General features: G+C 45.6%; 1 protein-coding gene across 6 annotated transcripts in view; it reads left to right on the forward strand.

Annotated features, from left to right (window-relative positions):
• TENM4 (teneurin transmembrane protein 4) overlaps positions 1-22,279 on the forward strand; it is a 384,882-nt gene that overhangs the window by 259,192 nt on the left and 103,411 nt on the right. For 5 of the 6 annotated variants that reach the window (XM_005882313.2, XM_014530001.1, XM_014529998.1 and 2 more), the window contains 2 exons: positions 9,282-9,467; positions 17,289-17,315. In XM_005882313.2, coding sequence (XP_005882375.1) covers positions 9,282-9,467; positions 17,289-17,315 — 213 coding nt within the window. The remainder of the gene's footprint in view (positions 1-9,281; positions 9,468-17,288; positions 17,316-22,279) is intronic. The other variant, XM_014529999.1, reaches the window with a different exon arrangement.

A 22,279-nucleotide genomic window follows, 5' to 3' on the forward strand; every position in this document is an offset into this window, starting at 1 on the left:
AATGCCCTCCAATTAAGATGAACAGCAGTGGCTGCTACTGCTTCTGAGAAGGGTGCTTCAAAACGCTTGAAACGCTAGTCCTGGGGGAAGGAGGTGTGGAGACCGCTACGCACCGACACACCGAAATCCACTCTGCTGCCTGGGTTGAAAGCTTCCCCAGCTCCTTGAGTGAGGTGAAAGGCCGAGCAGTTTCCAAGGCTCATTAGCTGGCTGCCATCTCGATCCGACCCGATCCGATCCAGGGGACAGAGCCACGGCTTGGAACAGCAACCGGGAGGGAAGTTGAAAAGCTCAGGAGAGTGGCTTGGTTTGGCCTCAGTGTCAAAAGGAGACTAATTACTGTGAGGAAGTCGGAGGCTCCTTCCTGTACCTTCCTCCCCTTCTGGCTTCTTCCTGAAACCGGCCCTGAGACTAAAAAGCCATCTGCCCCTTTAGTGAGAGAGGGCAGGAGGGAGAGCAGGTGCTCTCTGCGAACCAATTTGTTCAAAACATAGGGATAGCTGGCCTGTGGGAGAGAAAGTTAACTTGTAATTAGTTGACGGTATGCCGGGCATTTGTTCTCAGTTATGCATTGGAAGACTTGAGTTGCTTGAGGATAGGAATAATTTGATATAATTTCTGAATCCCCAGTCTAGGGGCATCTAACACACGGGTGTGCGATACGAGGATGGGCAAAAGTAGGTTTATAATTGTTCATATGGAAAAAGACATGCAGGTTATGATTATTGCAAGAGTGTCATAAACTCTGTGTTTTGCATACTCACAACTATAAACCTATTTTTGCCCACCCTATCTATTTTTAAATCAGCTTTAAGATTCTGGTAGATAGGTGCCATGATCACCATTTTATAAATGACAAAAATAAAGAGTCGGAGGTGTGCAGTATTGTTTCCCATAGCTGGGAGGTAGCAGAGCAGGCCCTTATATCCAGCCAGCTTAAACCCAGGCCTCTGTCCTGTGCACAATCATAGAGCCTTGAGTGGTTCCATCGGGCACCTGCCTCGTACCACTGGAATCTGGCTCTATGGGAATGCGGCAGATCCGTTTCCCGGGCAAGACACTGTGGAATGCGGAGTTTAACCTGAGGATGGCAGTGGGTGGAGGTAACACGAATAGTCCTGATAAAGAAAAGTCCACAAAAAGAGCCCTGGGAGCACAGGAAGTGAAACCCCATCCAGCTGGGGCACCAGAAAGAGGCCTCGAGGAGGAGGTGGCGTTGGAGTCAGAACTCAAAGCACATTTAGAGTTGAGCATGGGGTATTAGAGAATAACCCAGACCGTGGAGGCACAGAGGAGGAACCAACGAGTGTGGTGAGCGCCCCACCCCCACCCCCTTTTAGCCATTTGTCTAGCGGGGCCCTTTACTAGTACATGCCCATCTCCTAAGGCAGCCATAAGTTTCTTGCTCAGATACTGATATGCGTGTCAATGTGCAACAAAGGGCAAGGCATTCCTCTCTCGGTGCCCTCGTATTCCTGTCTGTAGAATGCAGAGCATCTCTGAGGTGCCTTCTCTTGCTGTGACCACAAAACCGGCTCTAAATTGTCCTCCTCTTTTTGTCTCTTACCCCTAAACCTGCCTAAAGGAGATCCCCTGGCCAGGACCAGGCCACTTCCTGCCCAATGTCAGTTCGCTCCTGGCTCCCCCTCCTTCTCCTTCCTTCTCTCCTGTTCCCAGGGTCCTTCGCCTCCAGCTTGTTTCCTTCAACATTCACAGCTCTCTCATCTCTGTGCCTTTCTCCTACATCCACCTTGCAAAACCCAGGACCATCCCAACCACTCGCCATCTCTGATCTTAGAGCTGGGCTTCTGAGCCCCGGAGCCAAGTCACATCCTGCTCATGATCTTTAGCGTCTCCTGGGCCCTCCCAGCTGCAGTCCTCTTGCATTTTGTGAGTTATTTCTCTCATCCCAAGGGGCTCTTTCAAACTTCCACATCTGTTCATCTGCATCCTGCTCAGCAGAGAGTTCTACCTCCCTGAGAACAGCGAAGCATTAGTTATGCGCTTTTCCATTATCCCAGCCCGTCCCTTACACGGGTCTCTGCCTACCTACCTCTCACCAGAGGATGAGGTGCCCACCACGCCTGCCCCTCTTTGAGCTCCAGATCCAGTCCTCCAGCTATGCAGAGGAACCTCAGTTGTTGACATCATCCCCTTGCTCTTCCCAGTATCTTCAATCCCTCCCTTCCCCTGGACCTTTCAGCACATAACTGTGATATGGTTGCCACACAGTGAGTATTTGTTCTGTGGGAGAGTGTACAATACCAGGCACATTACATGTTTGTTTAAGCTTCACATGAACCTGAGATGTTGGTGTCTGTATCTTACTTTGCAGAAGAGAAAGCTGAGGCACAGGAAGATGAAGTCCCTTGCCCAAATCACACAGTTAGTGGGATGGTTGGATGACATGATGGATGGCTGGGTTAATGGATGGATGGAGAATTAACAGACAAATAAACAAAAGGAAAAGTACTTAATATGAAGAACATTGGGTCAGGGTGAGGAAGGAGACTCAGACTTTTATTTCAGAGATCCTATAGTTTAGCTGGGATGATGATCTAATACATAATTAACCCGTCAGGGAGACATGTCATATTACATCTGAGATTTTGCCTAAACCTGGTCCCACAATTTACAGACCAAATAGCTGTGTTAATCCTAGTGACCTTTCATTCTAGCTAAGTATCTTTGAGCAAGTCCCTTAATCTCTTCAAGCTGTTTTTCCTCAACTACAATACGGGAGTGAAAATACCATTGCAGGACTGTTGGGAAGATTGAATGAGATAACACTTGTGTGCCACCAACAATGGTCCTACATTTCTTCCCTTTTTTTTTTTTTTTTTTTTTTTTCCTCCAAAGCTGTGCAGTGTGGCTTGGACTTAAAATGTACCAGGATTTCAGAGATATTCCCCAAGCTGTGCACTAACTCAGATGAGTGAGTGATGAAACAACATCCTAGTGGGAATCATTTTAAATTATTTAACCCTCTATTAAAATGTCTTAAGCCTTAAGACGTAAGGTCACTCTAAGAACCTCAGATCCTAAGAAAAATAGAACAGTTTTCGCTGCCATCCCTTTTTGTGCTAAGCACAGGCTTATTAAAGGGCTTCCCAGGAGGTCTCCCTGGGCCAAGCCTCTATTTATATACATCCCTGGAATTTTAAAAATAGCTGCACCTGGATCTGTTCCTCGCTCAGCAGGAAAGTGCACAGATCCTTGGGTGAGGTCCCCTCCACCCCCCACTCATGTCAATTTTGAGCATCTTTGCAGAGAAGAAATTTTATGGGAAAATTATCTATCAGTCTCTCCCTTTAGGGGAAAGGCACGGCTTCCCCTGCCAGCTATTTTAATGAACAGGATTGTAAGGTAAGTCAGGACAAATTAAACCATAGCCCCAAGATAGGGCCTTCATCCAGGCTCTTATGAAATCAACATTTAATGAGAGGAGCCTGGGGCACAATTAACCAATAGCTAAACCTTCTATCTTCCCCTACCCTTTTCACCTCTTCCTCATGTATCCACCTCCTTTACAGAAAGAGAATAGTAGTGACACAGACATTGGCATGAAGGGTGATGTGTGTGTGGGTGTAAGGACTGAGACACTTGAAACTTACAGCGATTTTGGTTGAATACTGGAGAAATGAGTTTCTTTTCTTTTTTTAATCCTCACCTGAGGATATTTTTCCGATTGATTTTTAGATAGCGCGGTAGGTGAGAGAGAGAAAGACATTAATGTGAGAGAGACACATCGATTGTTTACCTTCTGTATACCCTTTGACTGGGGCCAGGGATGGAGCCTGCAACCCAGGTACATGCCCTTGACCAGAATCGAACGCGGGATCCTTCAGTCCTCCAGCCAACGCTCTACCCACTGAGCAAACCCAGATAGGACAGAGAAGATGAGTTTCTAAGAAGGTTAGGCACAAAGGAGACTGAGCCCGTGTGCATATGTTTAACCAAATAAATTTTGCACAGTATGGCACTGAGCTAGAGTTGAGCCAACTGACATAACACCTCTTCCATGGAGCTTTTAAAATTCATCTGTTCTCTCAACAAATATTTGTTGAAAGCTCATGCTGTGCCAGGCCTGGTGCCTGCTGTCAGGGAACCACGATGAATAAAAGCTAGAGCCTGCCATCAGGTGGGCTTTAGAGAGATGGATGTGGACAGGTGAGGCAGGGCAGAGGTGGAATGGGAAGGGGAGTGTCTAGGAAAAGACCTGAGGTGTCATTGGGCCTAACCTGGTTCACCTCCAAGGACATATACAGTGCAGTCAAGAACTTTATAGGCGTGGAATTTAGAACAGTGGGGCATTTTCACCTGTTTTCAAGAGGATGCCTAGGCTACAAATATAAATAGCTTCTAACTGGATTTTGAAGGACTTGGCTGATGGAACCAGAGAAAGGGCTTAATATCCAAATTTTGAGGCTATTACTAGAAAAGCAAATATTTTGCTCTTCAGGAAGATGCTACTCTGCCAGGTGACTAGGAGTTGTGCTAATACAGGACGTCTTAGGTCCCCATCAGTCAATCATGTACATAGCATAGTTGACATAGAGCTTTTCACATATACTTCTTTCAATTATCCCTCCTCACCCTGTAGGGGACCATTATTACCCTCCCCATTCTGGTGGTGAAGAAGTATGGCTCAGAAAGATTAAGTCATTCTCTCAAGGACTCCACAGGGACCCAAGGAAATTGGGGGTCAGAATCTGAACCAAAGTCTATCCTATGAATTGTGTACTGCATGGAACTTCAGAAGAGGCCTCCGGCTCTGACCCTCCAGCATTTAGTAAGAAAGCCCTGATGTTAATCACATGAAAGTCAGCCAGCGTTTATCAAATGCTTGCCTGTACTGGGTGTGTTGCATAAACAAGAATTCACATCTGATCTTCTGACTTCAGTCTGGTATACTTGCCACTCCACCTCATTTCCTTTTTTATAAGACTATATGGGCACAGTTGATCACACATGGCACTAGGCTAGCAGCTTCCCTTCCATTCATGTTGAGGTTTAATTGATTGAGCATATGTCTGCCTGCCATGCTAGATGTCAGCTCCTTGAGGTCAGGAAAGAACCCTGTCATAGTCACCATTGGCTCTCCAGTGCCTGCTAGAGTGAGAAATTATGAAATTAAACAAATGAGTGTAATACCTACACCAGCTCTCTGCAGAATGGGTGTCATCCCTGCTTTACATTTGAGGAGACTTGAGACCTAGAGACCAGCCATGACCCAAATTTCACAAAGTCCCACTTATGTCACCTAAAGGGCTTATGAGCTGTCAAAGCCCATTCTTTAGCATCATACTGTTAGGTTTTCACCACCACTCTGCGAAATTCTGTTTGCTTTAATGTCAAAGCGAAATCTAGAAGGAAAAATAAAGGAGTTCCTTTTATTTCAAGTACAAAAGAATTTATATACACACACACACACACACACACACACACACACACACACACGTATATATAAATACAATGACAACAGTGCCTATGGCTTGAGGACAAATGATAAAGTAGCATCTCAGGCTTCTGAGATGTCAGTGGGTCCATCCGCTCAGGCAGAAGAGAACCTGGACACTGACAGGTTGTGTGACTGTCAGCACCCCATAAACATCAGGGTCCCCCTGTTCAGGCCCCTTCCATTAAAATGTGTAAGAGCTCACAACCCAGCATGTAAAGGGTGGATGGAGGGGTGTCCGGCCACCAGGCAACTGGCGCTCCAGGCCAGGAGAGCTCGTCTAGAGGAACTGGCAAGGAAATGGGGCGTTTGGATGGACAGCTCCGCGATCTCTGGATGAGAACTGTGGAGGATCTCATTTCACTTCACATCTATCCAGGGTCTGACTTGTCACAAAGGATAAACAACAGAGCCAGAAAATGGGGAGATGTGCTTGAAGAACCAAGTTCCCCTCAAAGGAAAAGCTGCCCCGTTGCCTCTCCGTTCCCTTATCTGGAAAGTGCCTGTCTTGCAGCATTGCTCTGAGGGTTGTCCAATGAGGAAGAAGCACCAGAAGACCACCTGACCTTGTAGAATTCCCTTGCGCTGTCTGGGTCTCAGTAGCATCACCTCTAGGAAAGATAGCAGCATTGTTTAACAGTTCAATGAGACATGGTACATGAAGGGTGCTTTGCAAACTGTAAAACCTGAATAAGTGTTCATTATTAAACCAAGAACAGCTTTCCCACACATTACCCCATTTGATCTAACACCAGCCCTGTGAGATGGGTGAAGTGGGAATTATTATTCCCGTTTTACAGAAATGGAAAGCAAGGCTCAGTGAATTCCATAACTTTCAACTTGCAGGTTACCCAGCCAACAAGTGGCAAAGCCAAGGGTAGACCCCAAATCTGTCTGATCCTAAGATTCCTGGTTTTCCTTCATTGCACATAAGCAAAAAGGTGCAGAAGTGAGTAACGGCTGCAGATTATGTGGTTAGTCTTGGAATGCCAGTATCAGTCTGTGTTTTGTCTGGACTATGGTTCCTGGAGGGAGGGGATCATATCTTATTGACCCATGGATTCCTGGCATCAGGCAAGTCTCTGGCACATAGTGGGCATGCATGGAATATTATTGGAGGAATAATGAATCAGTATGAATTTATCGATACCTGCTATGTATTAGGAACTCTGTACCCTCTGAACTGGGTGCTATCATCATCCCCATTTTACAGAGGAAGACACTGAAGCTCAGGGCCAGTGGATAGGCTGCCTACGGTTGAATAACTGGCAGAATTAATATTTGGAGCCACATCTGATTCCAAGTCACTAGCTTTTCATCCCACTGCTTCCAGCCTGCTTAATAAGGGATTGAACTACCTATTGGCTAAGACCTGAAGTCAAGTTGTGGAGAGAGCCTGCCTCCTCGGATCTCCACCCCCATCAACTCTGCACGCCCTGCTGCCTGAAGCACCCAGGCAGTGGCCCCACCTCGCTGCCACCATAAACTGCTACCTGAAAGAGTGCTGAGTACACCCAAACAGATGCCAAGCCAATCTTCCCTCTTGGCTTCCCTGGAAGCTCTAGCCCTGAGTGCAGGCTCCGCCTCCAGAGTCACCAGGGGCCAGGGCCCTAGGAGCAAGGTGCAGAAGGGATGGGAACTGCAGAAACAGGACTCGGGGAGGCCTGGGGCCTGCAGAGTGTCATTGTGGTCTGTGTGCGAAGAAGGGAAAGAAGCTTGAAGGGCATTCTGAGAAAGGCCCATTCTGGGAGGACTGCTTGGTGGAATGACACTGCTACCCCCCTCCCCTCACTTGGCCAGTTTCCCTCAGGGCAACTCACTAGAGATAAGCAGATAAATAGTCCTGGACTGATTTCCACCAGGCTGAGTAGGGTGTTTGTGATCTGTTTTACAGTCTCAGGCACCTATAGCCCCAGGCAAACACAGATTAATCCATTAGCCAACAACCTTAATTAAGGGTCGGTTCTGTGCCAAGATTTGTGTTGGGTATCAGGCCTAGACCTGATTAGAAGAATTCAATCCAGACTCGGGCGTCCCTAGTCTGATACTGAGACAGACACAGAAACAGCAAACCACTCTACCATGTAGTGTGGGAAGGCCAGGAGCGATAGAACAACCATAGGATGAATTGAAGGCGACTCCTCTCAGCAGGAGGGACACTTGAGCTGAGCCTCGGGGTAGATGATGCTCTGTAACATGGAGGGTACTTATGATGTAGACATAAAGTTCCCTTAGAGCCGGAAGGAATAATGCCATCAGGTCCCCCCTGCAGTAGATGAGGAAACTGACATCCAGGGAGGGGAAGTGACCTTCCCAAGGTCACATAGCAGATTAGTGGCTGAGCAGGCACAGATCTTGCAAACCTGATCCTTGGACTCCTCGTCTAAAACTCACTGTCCCGAGAAACATTTCTTGAGTTTGTGGCCTTTGCCGTTTGCCAAGCCCTTTCTGTCATCCATTTTACTGCATGCTCATCACAGCCCTGAGGGTCAGCACAGGGGCTATGAGGCAGCATCAGTACTGCCCACACTCCGCACATCAGAGACGTCAAGGAACCTGGCCAAGGTCACGCAGCTCAGAAGCTCCTGAGTCTGGCTCTAGGTCAGGGCTCTTGCACCCATTTTACAGCAGCCTCTCTCCTCTGGGCAGCTGAGGAACCCAGTGTGTTACCGCCTGTAGCATCTCCCTTCTCAGGCAGTGTGCTTGGCAAGGTGTCTGGCATGGGAACTCACTATAAATGGTAACTCACTGTGTTAATTTTTAATTCTTGAACATTTTAGCCATTGCCTTATAGACTCATAAGAAGGACTGAGCCTCTAGGATCTCATTTCTTTCTTTTCTCAAAAATAGCTAGACGATTAGTAGCTTAGAAGGGAGTAGTAATGGGCAAATTCAATTCGACACAGGTGCCAATTAACTTAATTTGAAAGAAACTAAAGGTGTTGGGATTTTCATTTGAAGATGGTTGGGCCACGAGGCACAGAATCAAGTCAGGGTCTCCCTCTAGAGCCCTGGCAGGGGACATCGTGGCCATGGTTGGTCAACCCGGTCCCTAAACAGCAGTTGTGTTTGGGAGCCTCCACAGCCTCTGCCTGGATGACCATGAAGCTGCGCTGACCCCAGCCCCAGGGGCTTGTGAATCAGGTCATGTACGTGTTGGTGAAGGGCCAGACAACTCCCACTGTGGAGTGACCCCTGTCCCCCACCCCCATCTGATTGCGTTGGATCAGAGGGGCCATTTAGATGGTGCTTGGAATTGCAGTGGCAAAGCACTGAACATACACCCGGCAAAAGCACAAACCAGCCACCTCCTAGAGTACATGAGGCCCAGGGTCCAGCCTTCCTTTCACCCCTCGTCAATCAGAGTCAAGGCTGGACCAAAACGCAGGCCCCAGAACACACCCACAAGCCCTTCTCTGGCGATCGCGGACTCATCCTCACTGTTTTCACACATAACCGGTTTTTAATTAAATTTGACTTTTCCTCCCATCTGTTCAGCGGGACAGTCCCCTTTGGAAGTGGCAAGTACAGACGTGGGGACAGGCTGGCAATAGGGGAAGCAAACAGAGCAGAGCCCTTCCATCCATCCTATTTTTCGAAGAATGGGTTTGGGACAGGCTTCTGCCCGGAGAATTGTTCTTATCCGAGGGTCATTGTCCACGGAGATTAGCTTCCCCAGCCCCTGGAATCCCAACTGCTCCCAGAAGCCAAGGCAGGTAGCCAAGTGTGACTCTTGTTCCCAGCAACAACTTGCTCAGTACTTACTTTTTTTCTTTCTCCTCCCTCTCCTGCTTCTCCTGGCCCCTCTTCTTCCTCCCCACAGAGATCTGTGCTGCCGACTGTGGGGGCCACGGCGTGTGTGTGGGGGGCACCTGCCGCTGCGAGGAAGGCTGGATGGGGGCGGCCTGCGACCAGCGGGCCTGCCACCCGCGCTGTGCCGAGCATGGGACCTGCCGCGACGGCAAGTGTGAATGCAGCCCCGGCTGGAACGGCGAGCACTGCACCATCGGTAAGATGGGCCGGCGGGCCCGGGGTGGCTTCTCTGGCCTGCACGGTGCCTTTGTCTGTCGGGTACTTCAGGGCCAGGGCTGACCCCACTGCATGTGGGAACTGGGCAAAAAGTCCTTTCATCTGGTGACATTATGGTTGGCATTTCCTAGACATCAATTGGACTAAAACTCATCAGTGGACACTAACCTCCCTTCCTCCCCAATCTGCATTTCCCAGATGCCAGCTGGTTTGCATGCCTTGCTAGTTAGCCCTTCCCAGGCCAATTGCAGTGTAGCTCTGCGTTAAGGAGCCTGGGTTCAAGAATGAGGCAGAGGAGTCTCCCTTAGCAGCTGTGAGCAAGTCCCAGTGCCTCTCTGAGAGCCTCAGTTTCCTCACCTATAAGATGGGAATAATAATGCATGTAAAGAGCTTAGAACAGCCTGGCACGTAGTATAACACTCGATAAATATAGCCATTATTATCGAATTCACTCTCTGGTTGGGAGGCGCTGGGCTTAGCTCTGAGCCCTTCACACCACTGGCCTCCTAGTCCTGAGCTCCCAAAGATTCCCGGAATCCCGGGGAAAGCTTCCCACAGGCCACATCTGCATCCCATTAGCCTAGGACCCCTCCTCCCCTGTCCTGGGCTTCCGTCCTGTCTGCGTTTGTCTCCTTTCTCCTCCCTGGGGGGCTCCTCGGCACCAGGGCCCCTGCTAAAGCAGCTCTGTTGGCAGCTTTCAAAACAAGCCGATCACTCCCTTCCCTTCTTTCTGCCTTTCCCGCTGCTTTTGTTGATTTTAAACACAGCCAGACATTTTGCTTGGTTTATTATCTGGAATGAACACTCACCAAAAGCTCTTTATTGAATCAACTGGTCTGTGGATGTGTGCTTTAACTTCTTGCATTTTTTTAAAGGCGGGTTGGATCAGATGGTGCGCACATGCTTCCAAAGGCAGGATTCTGGGTGCCTCTCCCGCTCTGAGAGTCACCTCTTGAGTCTTATAGCAACTGGGAGACGAGCCCCAAAGCTTTGGGGGGGACAAAGGAATTCTGAGCAAATGGGCCTCTTATCTCATGGTGTTTTTTGTTTTGTTTTTTTAGGTCCCATTCCTTTTGTTTTATAGCCTGAAATCTGTGCATATTCACCATCCCTGCCCTCACAACATCACTCTTTATAAAAGGCTATAGAATACCTTCTACTTAATACATTGATAATAATGGCTCCTAATTTTGAATACTTTTATTGTGCCAAGTGCTGTGCTAAAGGCATTCACTGCATTATTTCATATTCCTAACAGTCACCCTGTCAAGGCACACACATTATTCCCTCCTCTGCAGAGGCATCCGGCCCATAGCCTTCCCAGAGGCTGTGTCTCCCTGTTAGGGTTAGCTCAGAGTCCCACACCTAACTCACCAGCCCACACTCTTTTCAGCCACACAGAGCCCATGGCAGCCCTCCCTGCTTTTCCGTAGCATTCGTCTTGCTGTGGCTTCTGGGTGGCTTCTTGTGTCCATGTCATCTCACCTTGTGATGGACCTGAACCCCTGGTAAAGAGAAGGGGCTCAAGTTCCTGGCAGGCCCTCTTCCTTCACCTCTGCTTCCCCTTTCCTGCGGGACTGAGGACAGCTGACCTTTCAGCCTCCCCAGCCCACAAGGGGCCCAGCCCTATTAAAACCAAAATCAGAGCTCAGAGGGAGGACATTTCTGTTTTCCTGGCTTGCTCACAGTCTTCAACTCGGCTTCCCAAGTTCCAAAAAGTTATGGATGTCAGACTTTTATAAGATAAAACATCAAATTTGAGTCAGATGATGAGGGACTTAGGGACATTCTCTCCAGCGCAGTCACGGATGACGCATGACCGGCTTGTGGGCAGGCTGGGCTACATGTAGTGTCTCATCTCGTGGCTGTTCATCAGCCGGACCTAAAGAATGTCCCTTTTGTTTTGCTGCCAAGAAGTCAAACCACCCCCTCCCACCTCCGCTGCCCACCCTATGGCGAGTCTTTAAGAGCAGATCCCTCCTCGGGATTTCGGATGCATCTTCCCCTCCAGATAAGACATCCATCACGGTGAATGTGCATGATTTGAGAGGGAGGTTGACAGTCATAAATACCAGAAAAATGTCACAGGACATTGAAGCAGTAATGGGCTAGTCATAGTGGCTCAGATGAAAGGACGCTGGCTGGGAATTCCATTACCTTTCATTGTGTGGTGAGCATTTTCCGTCCCTGTCTCATCTCCCCGCATGGCAACTCGCTCCCCTGGGTCTCTGCCTGTGGCCAGCTGCATCCCTGCCAAGCAAAGGAGCACCTCAGTGCTGAAGGAAGGCTTTGTAGCCTTGGGGACAAGAGGGCAGGGCCAGGCCGTGCAAAGGAGGGAAACAATGGCGGTGCCTTTTTTTAAAATGGAAATAAGAAGGAGAAAGCCCTTTTTAAACTTGAAAGGTAACAAGAAGCACTTTCTTATATTTCCAAGGAACTTCTGCTCCCTGTGAGGATCATTTAGGAAAAGGAAAAAAAATGCTGATGTGAGAAGTCAGAAATTCAAGTGTTACATTTTCTCTTGTTACCAGATTCTTATACAGCAGGTCATTCTACTCTCGCTAGCTCTGATGCTAGAGTATATTTATGCCGCACGCCAGGGAGAGAGCCAGGATCCACAACACTGACTCGGAGATTTCCATGCAGTGAAGGCAGAAGCGAGGAGGGCCTGTTTATTCACACTGCCACCCTCTCTAAACAGAAAAGCGGGACTTGATTGCTTTCAACAGCTGGCGCAGACGAATAAGCCAGGTCTGCGCTCCTCATGGTCAAGTCCTCAGCATCAGGATCTTTTACCCCAGTGACATTTCCCAGAGCAGATTACTAACCTTGGAATTGAATAGCTCCTTTGGTGGTTTTGCTCCATCTTTTAGCATAGAGGTTGGTTTTTGGAATAAAAGGGAATTTGACAGTGACATCCTCTTTATCAGGCAGTTGTGGGGTTTTTTGGTTAAAAAGCAAGAATATGTCACATTGAATTCTAATTCCTTAAGAATTATCTGTCTCTTTGCATCTTCAAGAAAGGTCAGACAGACCACAGGGTCAGTGGGGGCTTCTGTTTCCTGCTCTGTGAATCACAGAATGGGGTGGCAGAGGCCTCCTGGTGTCCACAGCATGGCACACCCATCAGTCAGCCTGAATCTGAGCTACCTGCTCCTGAAAATATCCAACAGATAAAAAGGGATTTCCTATTTTTGCTCTCACTCGTCACTAATGCTCCCACTTGTACGTATCAGGGATTTTCAACCTTTTTCATCTCGTGGCACACATAAACTAATCACTAAAATTCTGCAGCACACCAAAAAATATATTTTTTGCCGATCTGACCCCAAAAAAAGGTATAATTCTGATCCATTCACACTGGACAGCTATTGTTGTGTTGGCTGTTGTCGTTTTTGTTTTGATTTGATTTGACAATCTAAGGGAAGTCAGTGCTCCTAACTAAAATAGTCAAGAATTGCTTGTTTTAAAAATTCTTGTGGCCCACTGGTTCAAAATCGCTGGCGTATATGGAACCCAGTTTTCCTAGTCCAGAAGTTAAGGTAAGATGGATTGATTTCTATCTATTTTTCAAGTATATAGTCAACACAGAGTCACCAGAAGCATGCTTTGGGATATCTTTTCCAGAAATTTTATGGCTCTCTTAAGTCTAGGGCTTGACCTCCAATTTTTTTAGAGAAAGCTGCAAATCACAGTTAAATTTAAGAAGGTGTTCGTTTTGGTTTTTTTCTATTTCTTTGAAAGCACTGCTCACATTTTGGATCACTTCTCTGATTGTTATTTTATTCACTTCAGTGCCCCTGTCTATAAAGTCTCAAAACACATGTGGGAAATGCCAGCTTCTGATTACATTGGTGAAATTCCAACCTTGACCCCAAAGCTGTGATTATTCAAGATGCCAGATATACAGAATTATTTACTAGGCTTCAGGAGAGCTGTCCAATCACATAAGTCTTGATTCTTAAACAAATCCTCCTCTGGGAGTAAAGATCAAAATAATACTCTGATGATGCAATTGCTACAGTGAGCAAAGCCAGATGAAGAGAAATTATAAAGAAAGGCCACAAAACCTTCTGGAGTTCTTTGTCCACTTTCAAATGGTAGCTCTCAGAGTGGGGTTTTGTTTTTTTCTTTGTTGTGTAATTGGAGAATCTCAACGAAAAAGTCTCAAGTCGCTCACGAGGCATGGGTGCCTGTGTGATGGCCCCATGCATATCCCTCCTCAAAAGCATTCTCTCACAACATGGCCTGTGACCTGACAGGACAGATGCTTATGGGAGTAGTTAATGGTTCTGGGAGATTTTAGCCCACACATGGTAGCGGTGGGAAGCGAGGAAAGTCAGTGGGCCCTGTGCGTTCCTGTCAGGATGATGCCGTTGGCCATTTACTCATTGACCATCCAAACAGAGAAGAGTATTAATGTATCCAACATCTTAATAAGAACATGACTTTGATGGTTTTCCATTCGTCTGAAAGAAATTTAGGTGATTATAGCCACCCCAGGCATCGCCTGCTATAATGAGCCTTGTTTAATCTGGCCTAATGTGTTCTTATGATACAACGATTCAAGCCATCTGAGGCTCCTGGGGAAGAAGAGTGAAAAGCCTCTCGCCATGTTCTCCATAACCTCGGATTGGGGGCCCCCGAAGCTTCTTGAAATTATCCTCAGAGAAACTTTTGTTGGTATAGGCAAGTCAAGGAGAGAAGTTTCCATGTTGGAGGTCATAGAGATGCTAAAAAGGTCCACGACCTCCCAGATCAACCTCATGCCAAAGCTCAGAGTCTGTGTCATAAACAGCTGTGTGCCACCACTGTCCTCAGCTTCTTGCATAGTGATGGGAATGTAAGAGCACAAGAAACATGTGTGCAGTCTTGAAAAAAATAAGCATGGCCCAAGAGGAAAAATGACTCTACTGCCATCATCTCTATCCTGAAGTTCTGAGGAGAAAGATGAACAAATTTTGTGAAGTCTGAATCCACCGTTCATAATGCAGACTTATGGAAGTTTTGCCATCTTTACGTAAAGTTAAGACTTTAAAATCATGATGAATTTTTAAGTGACCATTACTCATGGCCATGTGTGCCAAGATTATCAAGCAATGAAAGCAATAATAGTATGGGCTTCTGCATAAATGGTGTTGGACTTCAGAGACGTGGTTATCACTTATATTTTTAAGAGCCAGAGACAAAGAAGCTCTATTTCATTCCCAGGAAACTGCTGGACTTAGTATGGACTGGCTGTTATCAGCTTTTGAATTCACAGTGTGGCTTGAAGTCACTGTGCAAAATGGTCTCTTGATTTGTGGAGTGAGAATTTGAAGTTTGTTTGTTTGTTTTGTTTTTTTAATATATTTTATTGATTTTTTACAGAGAGGAAGGGAGAGGGATAGAGAGTTAGAAACATTGATGAGAGAGAAACATCGATCAGCTGCCTCCTGCACACCCCCTACTGGGGATGTGCCCGCAACCAAGATACATGCCCTTGACCGGAGGAATCGAACGGACCCTTCAGTCCTCAGGCCAATGCTCTATCCACTGAGCCAAACCAGTTAGGGTGAGAATTTGAAGTTTTGAAAGTCCACTCCTGTCCCCTGAAACCAACAACACTGATTGCAACATGAGTCTACCTCTGTCACCTCTACTGGCTGCTATTGCTGCCTGCAGTCTGGAGAAATTAGTAAGCATTTTTAAAGGCATTAAAAGCATATTTACATTCAACAGAGATCTTTATTACTAAAACATTCTCAAAAATAGAATGGCACTAGAAGAGCAAGAGCTCTGAAGTCAGCACCTGGGTGTGGATATACTCTGTACTCATCACCGGAGCCAAGGTATCATCATTAAGTTTGGAGGCAAAGTGTTTCTTGCTTGAGAACTCTCTCAGAGTGGATACTGTGTGGTGGTGTGGCCATTTGGATCACAATGTTGGTGTCTCATTCAGCCTAATCATCCTTCCCAACCCTGGGAAAGACATCTAGGCTCACTCCATCTCTTCTGTAGCTGGAGGTCAGAGTTTTTACAAGAATGTGTGACTATGACCCTCAGCAAAACCCTGCAGATCTGAAAGCTAAGAGCAACAACTGAGCCAGGAGATCCTGCATGTTAGTGCTGCCTGAAAGCACATCCTGGGAGGCGATGTCTGAGAAATTTTAGATCCCTTTGCAAAATTAGATGAATGAACTTGACTAAGACAAAAGTGACAGATGAACCAAGAATCAAGAAAGCCTTCACCTTAGCCAGAGGTCCTTTCCGGGATGTTTTACCTGTGGGCTGGCCCTGGTTTTCATTGTCTGGCATTCCACAGCTTTGTCTATTGGCTCCTGCTTACTAAGCCACTGGCCTTCATGTTCCCTGGTATAGCTTATTATGTTGTGGACGCCACAGCATCTATCAGAATGAAGGGGAAGGTGCAGGCCCAGTTAAAACCTCCCCTTCCCAAATTTCCACTTGGTGTGCAGCCTGCAGGAGCATATTTCATCTCGAAACAGAGACCGCATGGATACCCAGACTAAGAACAGAGCCTCTCTTCCACCAGTCTTTTGAGGCAAAGATATTCTGATAAATAACAATAGTATCTATCCAGAGGATTGAAAAAATAAAATTTATGATTTTTTATGAAGAGAGTAAGAATGTCCCTACAGTTTAGAGAACCCTAGGGCTTCCAGATAAGGCCCCACCATTGCAGTCCAGTCCTACTTACGGACTTCGGATTCATGTATGAAATCGAGCTGAGGATGGGGGCCAACCTGGCAGAAAGCATCAGGCCCTTCAGGAGACAGCCATCTGTCTGGCCTTTGTGGGAGCACACATGGAGGAGTCATAGAGAAGGGGGTGAAAGGGAAGCTCCTCAAATGATTTAGGGCTGCAGCCGAAGTGGGAAAGGTGAAATGGGGTTCCTGATTTATTCCGAGAATGAAGAGGTCTGCCCTGCTTTAAACACACATATATGCACAGTGGGGTTTCTTTCAGAGCAACATTTGACCCCCACCCATAAAATAAGATTGCCAAATGATTCAGTGCTTGGATACAACCCCTCCATTGGGGGAACAAAGCATATATTATTCTGTCTTTTGAGTTAATAAGCATTGAGAAGGGGTCAGGTTTTCTTTTCTTTTTCTTCTTTTTCACAATGACATCCATTGGCCAGCACCTCGCAGTCTTTGTAAGATGCACCGAGGAGAGATGCCTCTTACTTAGAACACCAGGCATGCGGCACCCAAGTCTAGGTGGACACATGTGTCCACAGAACATTCAGGAATGCAGACAGATAACCTAGTGGTATATTTGACTAAACACTCAACCCACTTCCCTAGAGCGTATCAAAGATGACTTCAATATCACATAGTTCTAAATGCCAGTTTCCTGGGGACCCCTCTGCCCAAACAGGGTGCACCTGTTCTTAAACCACTGCTGCCCCAGAAGGGAAGTTGGATGCTGCTCTGGGTAGACAAAGGGCAAGTTCTCGTTTTCCATAGAGCTGAACAAACCTGGCAGAACAGGAGGGCGGCCACTTTCGCAGCTTCCCATCCTCCTTTTCCTCCCGTTTTCCTTACCCATTCGTCATCTTGTTTGTATGATCATATTTGGGTGAAGTTCCTTTTGGCCCTTCCTGGAGAATGTGCTTGCTCTCCCTCCTCCTCTCATGGTATCCTGTCTTTGATTTTATTTTCCCCACCATGGCAGGTCTGCCCCAAATGTGGGTGCGCCCCCTTTGTCTCCTCAGCACCTGGCATGGTTATGTGGCAGGCAGTGTTGCACTTATTTGATCCTACCTTAAATGTCCTGTCTTTTATTTCCCAAGCGCACTATCTGGATAGGGTAGTTAAAGGTATGGTCTTCCTTCCTCTATTTTCCTATTGTCTTTGTGTGTGTGTTTGTGTATAAGCATAAAGAAGAAATGCGTATATAAAAAAGTGTATATACACCCATAAGCATGGTGTCTAGATACTGCCACATCCCCAGCTTTGTCACAGCATCTACTGCCCAGTGGGTGGGTGTTTCGTCACAAGGTGATTGATACTACCCGGAGTGTCATTCTTCCCCCAAAAGTGCTCAATCTGTTTGTGACATTACCATTGTGCTATTGTCCTTCCCTCCCCATACACACATACACTCCTCATGCTTTCTACCCCATCTCATGTCACCCTGCCCATCCCTTACGGCCCCTGGTCCATTAGAATTAAGATGGTGGGAACCAGGGTGGGTGGCCTGAGAGAAGAAGAGACCCCAGAGCAAGCTAAGAAACCTGAAGAGCTGCATTCTATCACTGACGTGTTCACTCATCCAACAACCACATACGGAGCACTACTATACTAGAGACTGTGCCAGGCTCTGGACAAAGGGCAAAACAGACCCTTTACCTCAGGGAGTGGGTGGTCTTTTGTTTTTTTTTTTCCTTTTCAGAGGCCTGGCTTTGGTAAGTTTTCTCTTTGAACAGTATTCCCTACAGGCAAAGTTATTCCTTCTATTTTAAACATTTATATTAATTAGGTAGTGCCTAGTTTTCCAAATAGGCCTCATTGCTCTAAGAATAAGTCTCAGGATGATCAGATACGTGTGCTCCTAAAGGATGCCAACTCCCCAGGAGAAAAACCACGCCCTATCTTTTTATCCTTAAGCTCTGGCACAGCACCTGGCTCAGTGGTTAAGGGCTTGTGCACTGCAGTCAGGCTGCCTGAGTTGAATCCCAAGTCTGACAATTAACGAACTAGCTGACCGTGAGTGAGTTACGTAACCTCCCTTCACTTCAGAGTCTTTATAAAAAAGGATGATAACAGGACCCACCACCTAGGGTTGGTGTAAGGATTAAGTGAAATAATGAATGTAAAGCACTTAGCACATGGGCAGGAATGATGCTCAGCAAACATTAGTTATGCTATTCTAGCATCATGTGCTCATTCTCACTCTTAATGTGGAGGACTTTGTTAGCGAGACTAATTTGTGAAATTATAAAGAAAAGGTGAAATTGGCTTTTAATAAGAGATAGCAACTTCTGTTACAAACTTATAGAGAAGGTTTAGGGAAAACATAAATTACTAAATGCTTTTCAACTAGGATATCTTTGCCAAAGATTGCAAAGGTGTTACTAGACCCATCGGTGGATGCCTGGTGTTGAGAAGTTCCTGTTATTTCACATGTTGATTTTCAACTGAGAATAAAATCTTTCCAGTAAGAGAGAGTAGTACCTGTGAGTCTCTATAGGACTTTCACAAATAATCGTTAGAGGAATCATCAAACTAGATTAAATTTAAGTGTTACCCTCTATTTGGTGAATTTTTCCTACTCGGTAAAGTATTGCATATTCATGAGTCAGTGAATCATAAGTTGCTTCAAAAGACAAATGGCAAAATCTATGTCTGAACCAAGCCCCTATCTGGCTAACTTTCTGGTATAATGGGTACTAATCCTAAGAATTCAGAGACCTATATAATGCAGGCTCAGGACTTGTCAAAATAGAGTGCTTTGCAATTCAAAGACAAGCCAGCTTCTATTCCGTGCTTTCCAATTGTATTGGTAGAGACTAAAGAAACAGCATTCACTCAACAAATATGGAGGCCAGGAAATGTGGAGGCCACACAACAGAAACAGTCCCTTCTCTAGGGTAGCCCACAGTCTAGCAGAGAGGACACTAATAAAACAATTCCAACATGATGAGAGTTAAGATAGAGGAAGTCCAGGGGCCACTTAGCAAGGAGATCTCCAAGTTCAGAGGGCTTTGAAGACCAAGATTGTGAACTTTTACATAAACAAACGAGAAAGCCACTGAAGGTTTGGTTTTAAAAGCAGGATGACGACCTGGTGACATTTGTGATTTGGAAGGCTCAATCTGGCCACATGTTGGAAAAGGGCTGACGGGGAGCATTAGGGGACAGGGAGGCCAAATAGACTATTGCTGATATCTAGGTAGGAAATGATGGTGACCTAGATAACATTTCTAGGGAAGTGACGATAGGGATGAAAAAGTACCAGAGGACCAGAAAGAGAACCAGAAAGAAACGGGATATTTTGATACGTTAGGTGGGTGTGTTTTACCCCCTTAACTGAAAAATAAATAACATCAAGGATTCTGAAAGTCTTCTCATCATTCCTGCTGCTAGCTTCAAGGGGGGCTTCCTTGTAGGCTTAGTAGAAGGTGGAAGATAAAGCGGTCCCTTGTCATTTAAAGGGCATCATTTCTTTTGAAAAGCTTAGCCCTTCTCTAACCCTTAAAATTACATTATTTTGGCTCTAGCAAATGCCTGGTGTGAGTCCTTCCAGAGGGAACTGTTAATGTCACTTGGGTTCTCTGAATTATTGATGAGCTTCGGGGTTTGTGGAATTAATGAGCTTCAGCAGTGGGTAGGGATGGACATATTGCTTTAAGAAAGTCAGCAAGTCACCCCAGAGGAGCCTTCCTCATACTGGCTAATGGGGGTGTGATTATCCCAGAAGCAAATTGCTAGATGAGAGCAGACCTCATTCAACCAACAGGTACTCAGGGTGAAACCCTGAAACTGATAGGACAGTGCAGATCCTCAGGGCATAAGTGGGTCCATTTAAAGAAACTGATGGTGGATAAAGTGCCCGCGATTTCCCATGTAGGGCTTTCCCTCCTGGAGAACACCTGTTTCTCCAGGCAGTTTCAGAGCAGCTCAGGATGTGTGCTCGAGGCACTGAGGGCTAAGATGCGCTCACTAGAGCAGGGCTTCCCACAGTGGAATGGAGCATTCCACGTTTCTGTAAATGGTTACAGGGGAGAGTTCTGAGGTCAAAATGGAAAAATGTCCTCATAATCTAATCAGGTTTCTTTATTGTAGGACTTTCAGAGCCTTTACTATATTAATATTGAGTGTGACTTTCTAGGATAAGACAGTAGGATGCAATGTTTCCCAAACTTATTTGATCTCAGAAGCTTGTTTTTTTATGACCTCAGAGAACTAATAAAATGCACACTGAGACATACTTTCTGAGATAGAAGACCCACTTTAAATCCTTTCTGGAACAAAGTAGGGTAAATAGAATATAAAATTCTTCAGATAAGGGGATATATGGCATCTCTGTACACCCCAGAACACAAGCCTGACATCCAGTCAAGTTTGTTGAAATTAAGAACAAAATCATCAAAGTTGACGTTGCTTTGACCTTCTTCCTGGGTTGGTTATACTGGAAGGAACTAACAGGCATCTCATTCAAACTCTCATTTTATGGATGAAGAAATTGAGGCCAGAGAGGAAAAGTAACTATCCCAAGGTCCCACAAGTTAGTCAGACAGTAGGTACCAGAACCGAGGTCTCCTGCTCCACTCATTGGTTCACTGCAACAAATATGTATTGAGGATCTGCATGGCATGAATTAGGCCCAATGTTGCTTTTATGGAGTTTACATTCTAATGAAGGGAGTAAAACATTAAACTAATTGCAGAATTAGTAACTTATATATGCTTGGGACAGTTGCTCTCAAGAGAAGGACAAGGTGCTAGGAGAGAATGAAATGGTGGCCTTGGGCTGAGGCATGTGGCCCCAAACCCATCTCGCTGCTTCCCACACAGCTGCATGTGGATCCTCATGTCACTGGGCTTCTCTGACTGAGGTCTCTTTGGCAAGGTTCGTATTTATGAGGACCATAGTTTTTGACCCAAATGTTGACATAGTTTGAACTGACAAAAGGTTATTTTCTGGTTTGTGGATTTCTTAGTGTAGTTATACAACATTAAAATAAATAAACTCAAAAATAATATCAATAATAACAATAGCAGCTATCTTTTATTGAATGCCTACTTACGTTACCCACTGTGCTAAATAGTTGACATCCATTATTTCATTAATATTCTCAACAACTCTTTGAGAATAACTATTAGTTATTACCTCCATTTTACAGATCAGAAATTGAGGACTAGAGAGTTAAATAATTTGCCAAATCATCCCACATATAGTAAGTAAAATGATGATGCTGGGATTTGAACTGAGGTCTGTCCAGCTCCAGAGTCCACACACTATTACAGCACATGTTTTTTTGGGGTTTTTTAAAATTAGGATTAAATATTGTGAAATTGGAACTGCTTTAAAAATTTAGGATCTGAAATATATAACAAAAAGTTATTTAGTTTAGAAATAACAAATGTAAGGTGTGTAGCACAGTGGCATAGACCTTGAGTGTATAGCAACTGTCATTGTCATTACTGTCCTGAAGCATCTAATCAGGGATTGGCAAACTGTAGCCCATAGACCAAATTTGGCTCATCACCTGCTTTTGTAAATAAAGTTTTATTGGAACACAGCCATGCTCATTCATTCATAAATTGTGTGTGGCTGTTTTCAAGCTATAATGGCAGAGTTGAGTAATTACAACAGAGACATTATGGCTTACTCGCCTAAAATATTTATTATATGGAACTTTATTGAAAAAGTTTGCTGACTCTGATCTAGATACTTGCCTCAGTTTACTATTGTGCCTTTCTGTGAGCCCAACCTGAGGTTGTGGGTACAACATATGATATTACTAAAAATAGGAGGTAAAGGTAAATAGAAGATTCAAATATTGTGTTTGAGCTATAAGTCAGGCTGTGTTTATCATGCATAATTATCTTATTTAATTCTCCCAACTATCCCATTTTAAAAGTTGTCTGAGGCTCAAAGAATTAAATAATGCCCAGATCCTACAGCCGCTGAGTGGTAGAGCCAGCCTTTGATATGGTTCCCAAACTTGTGCTACTTCACAAGAGATGTTCTTTGCATCTTACAAGGGGCTACACCTTAGAGAGCAAAAGAAAACAATATATTGCCATTCTTAAAATTTGGACCTTGTTTCTTCCAA

Source organism: Myotis brandtii, unplaced genomic scaffold, assembly GCF_000412655.1.
Source record: "Myotis brandtii unplaced genomic scaffold, ASM41265v1 scaffold704, whole genome shotgun sequence".
NCBI lineage: Eukaryota > Metazoa > Chordata > Mammalia > Chiroptera > Vespertilionidae > Myotis > Myotis brandtii.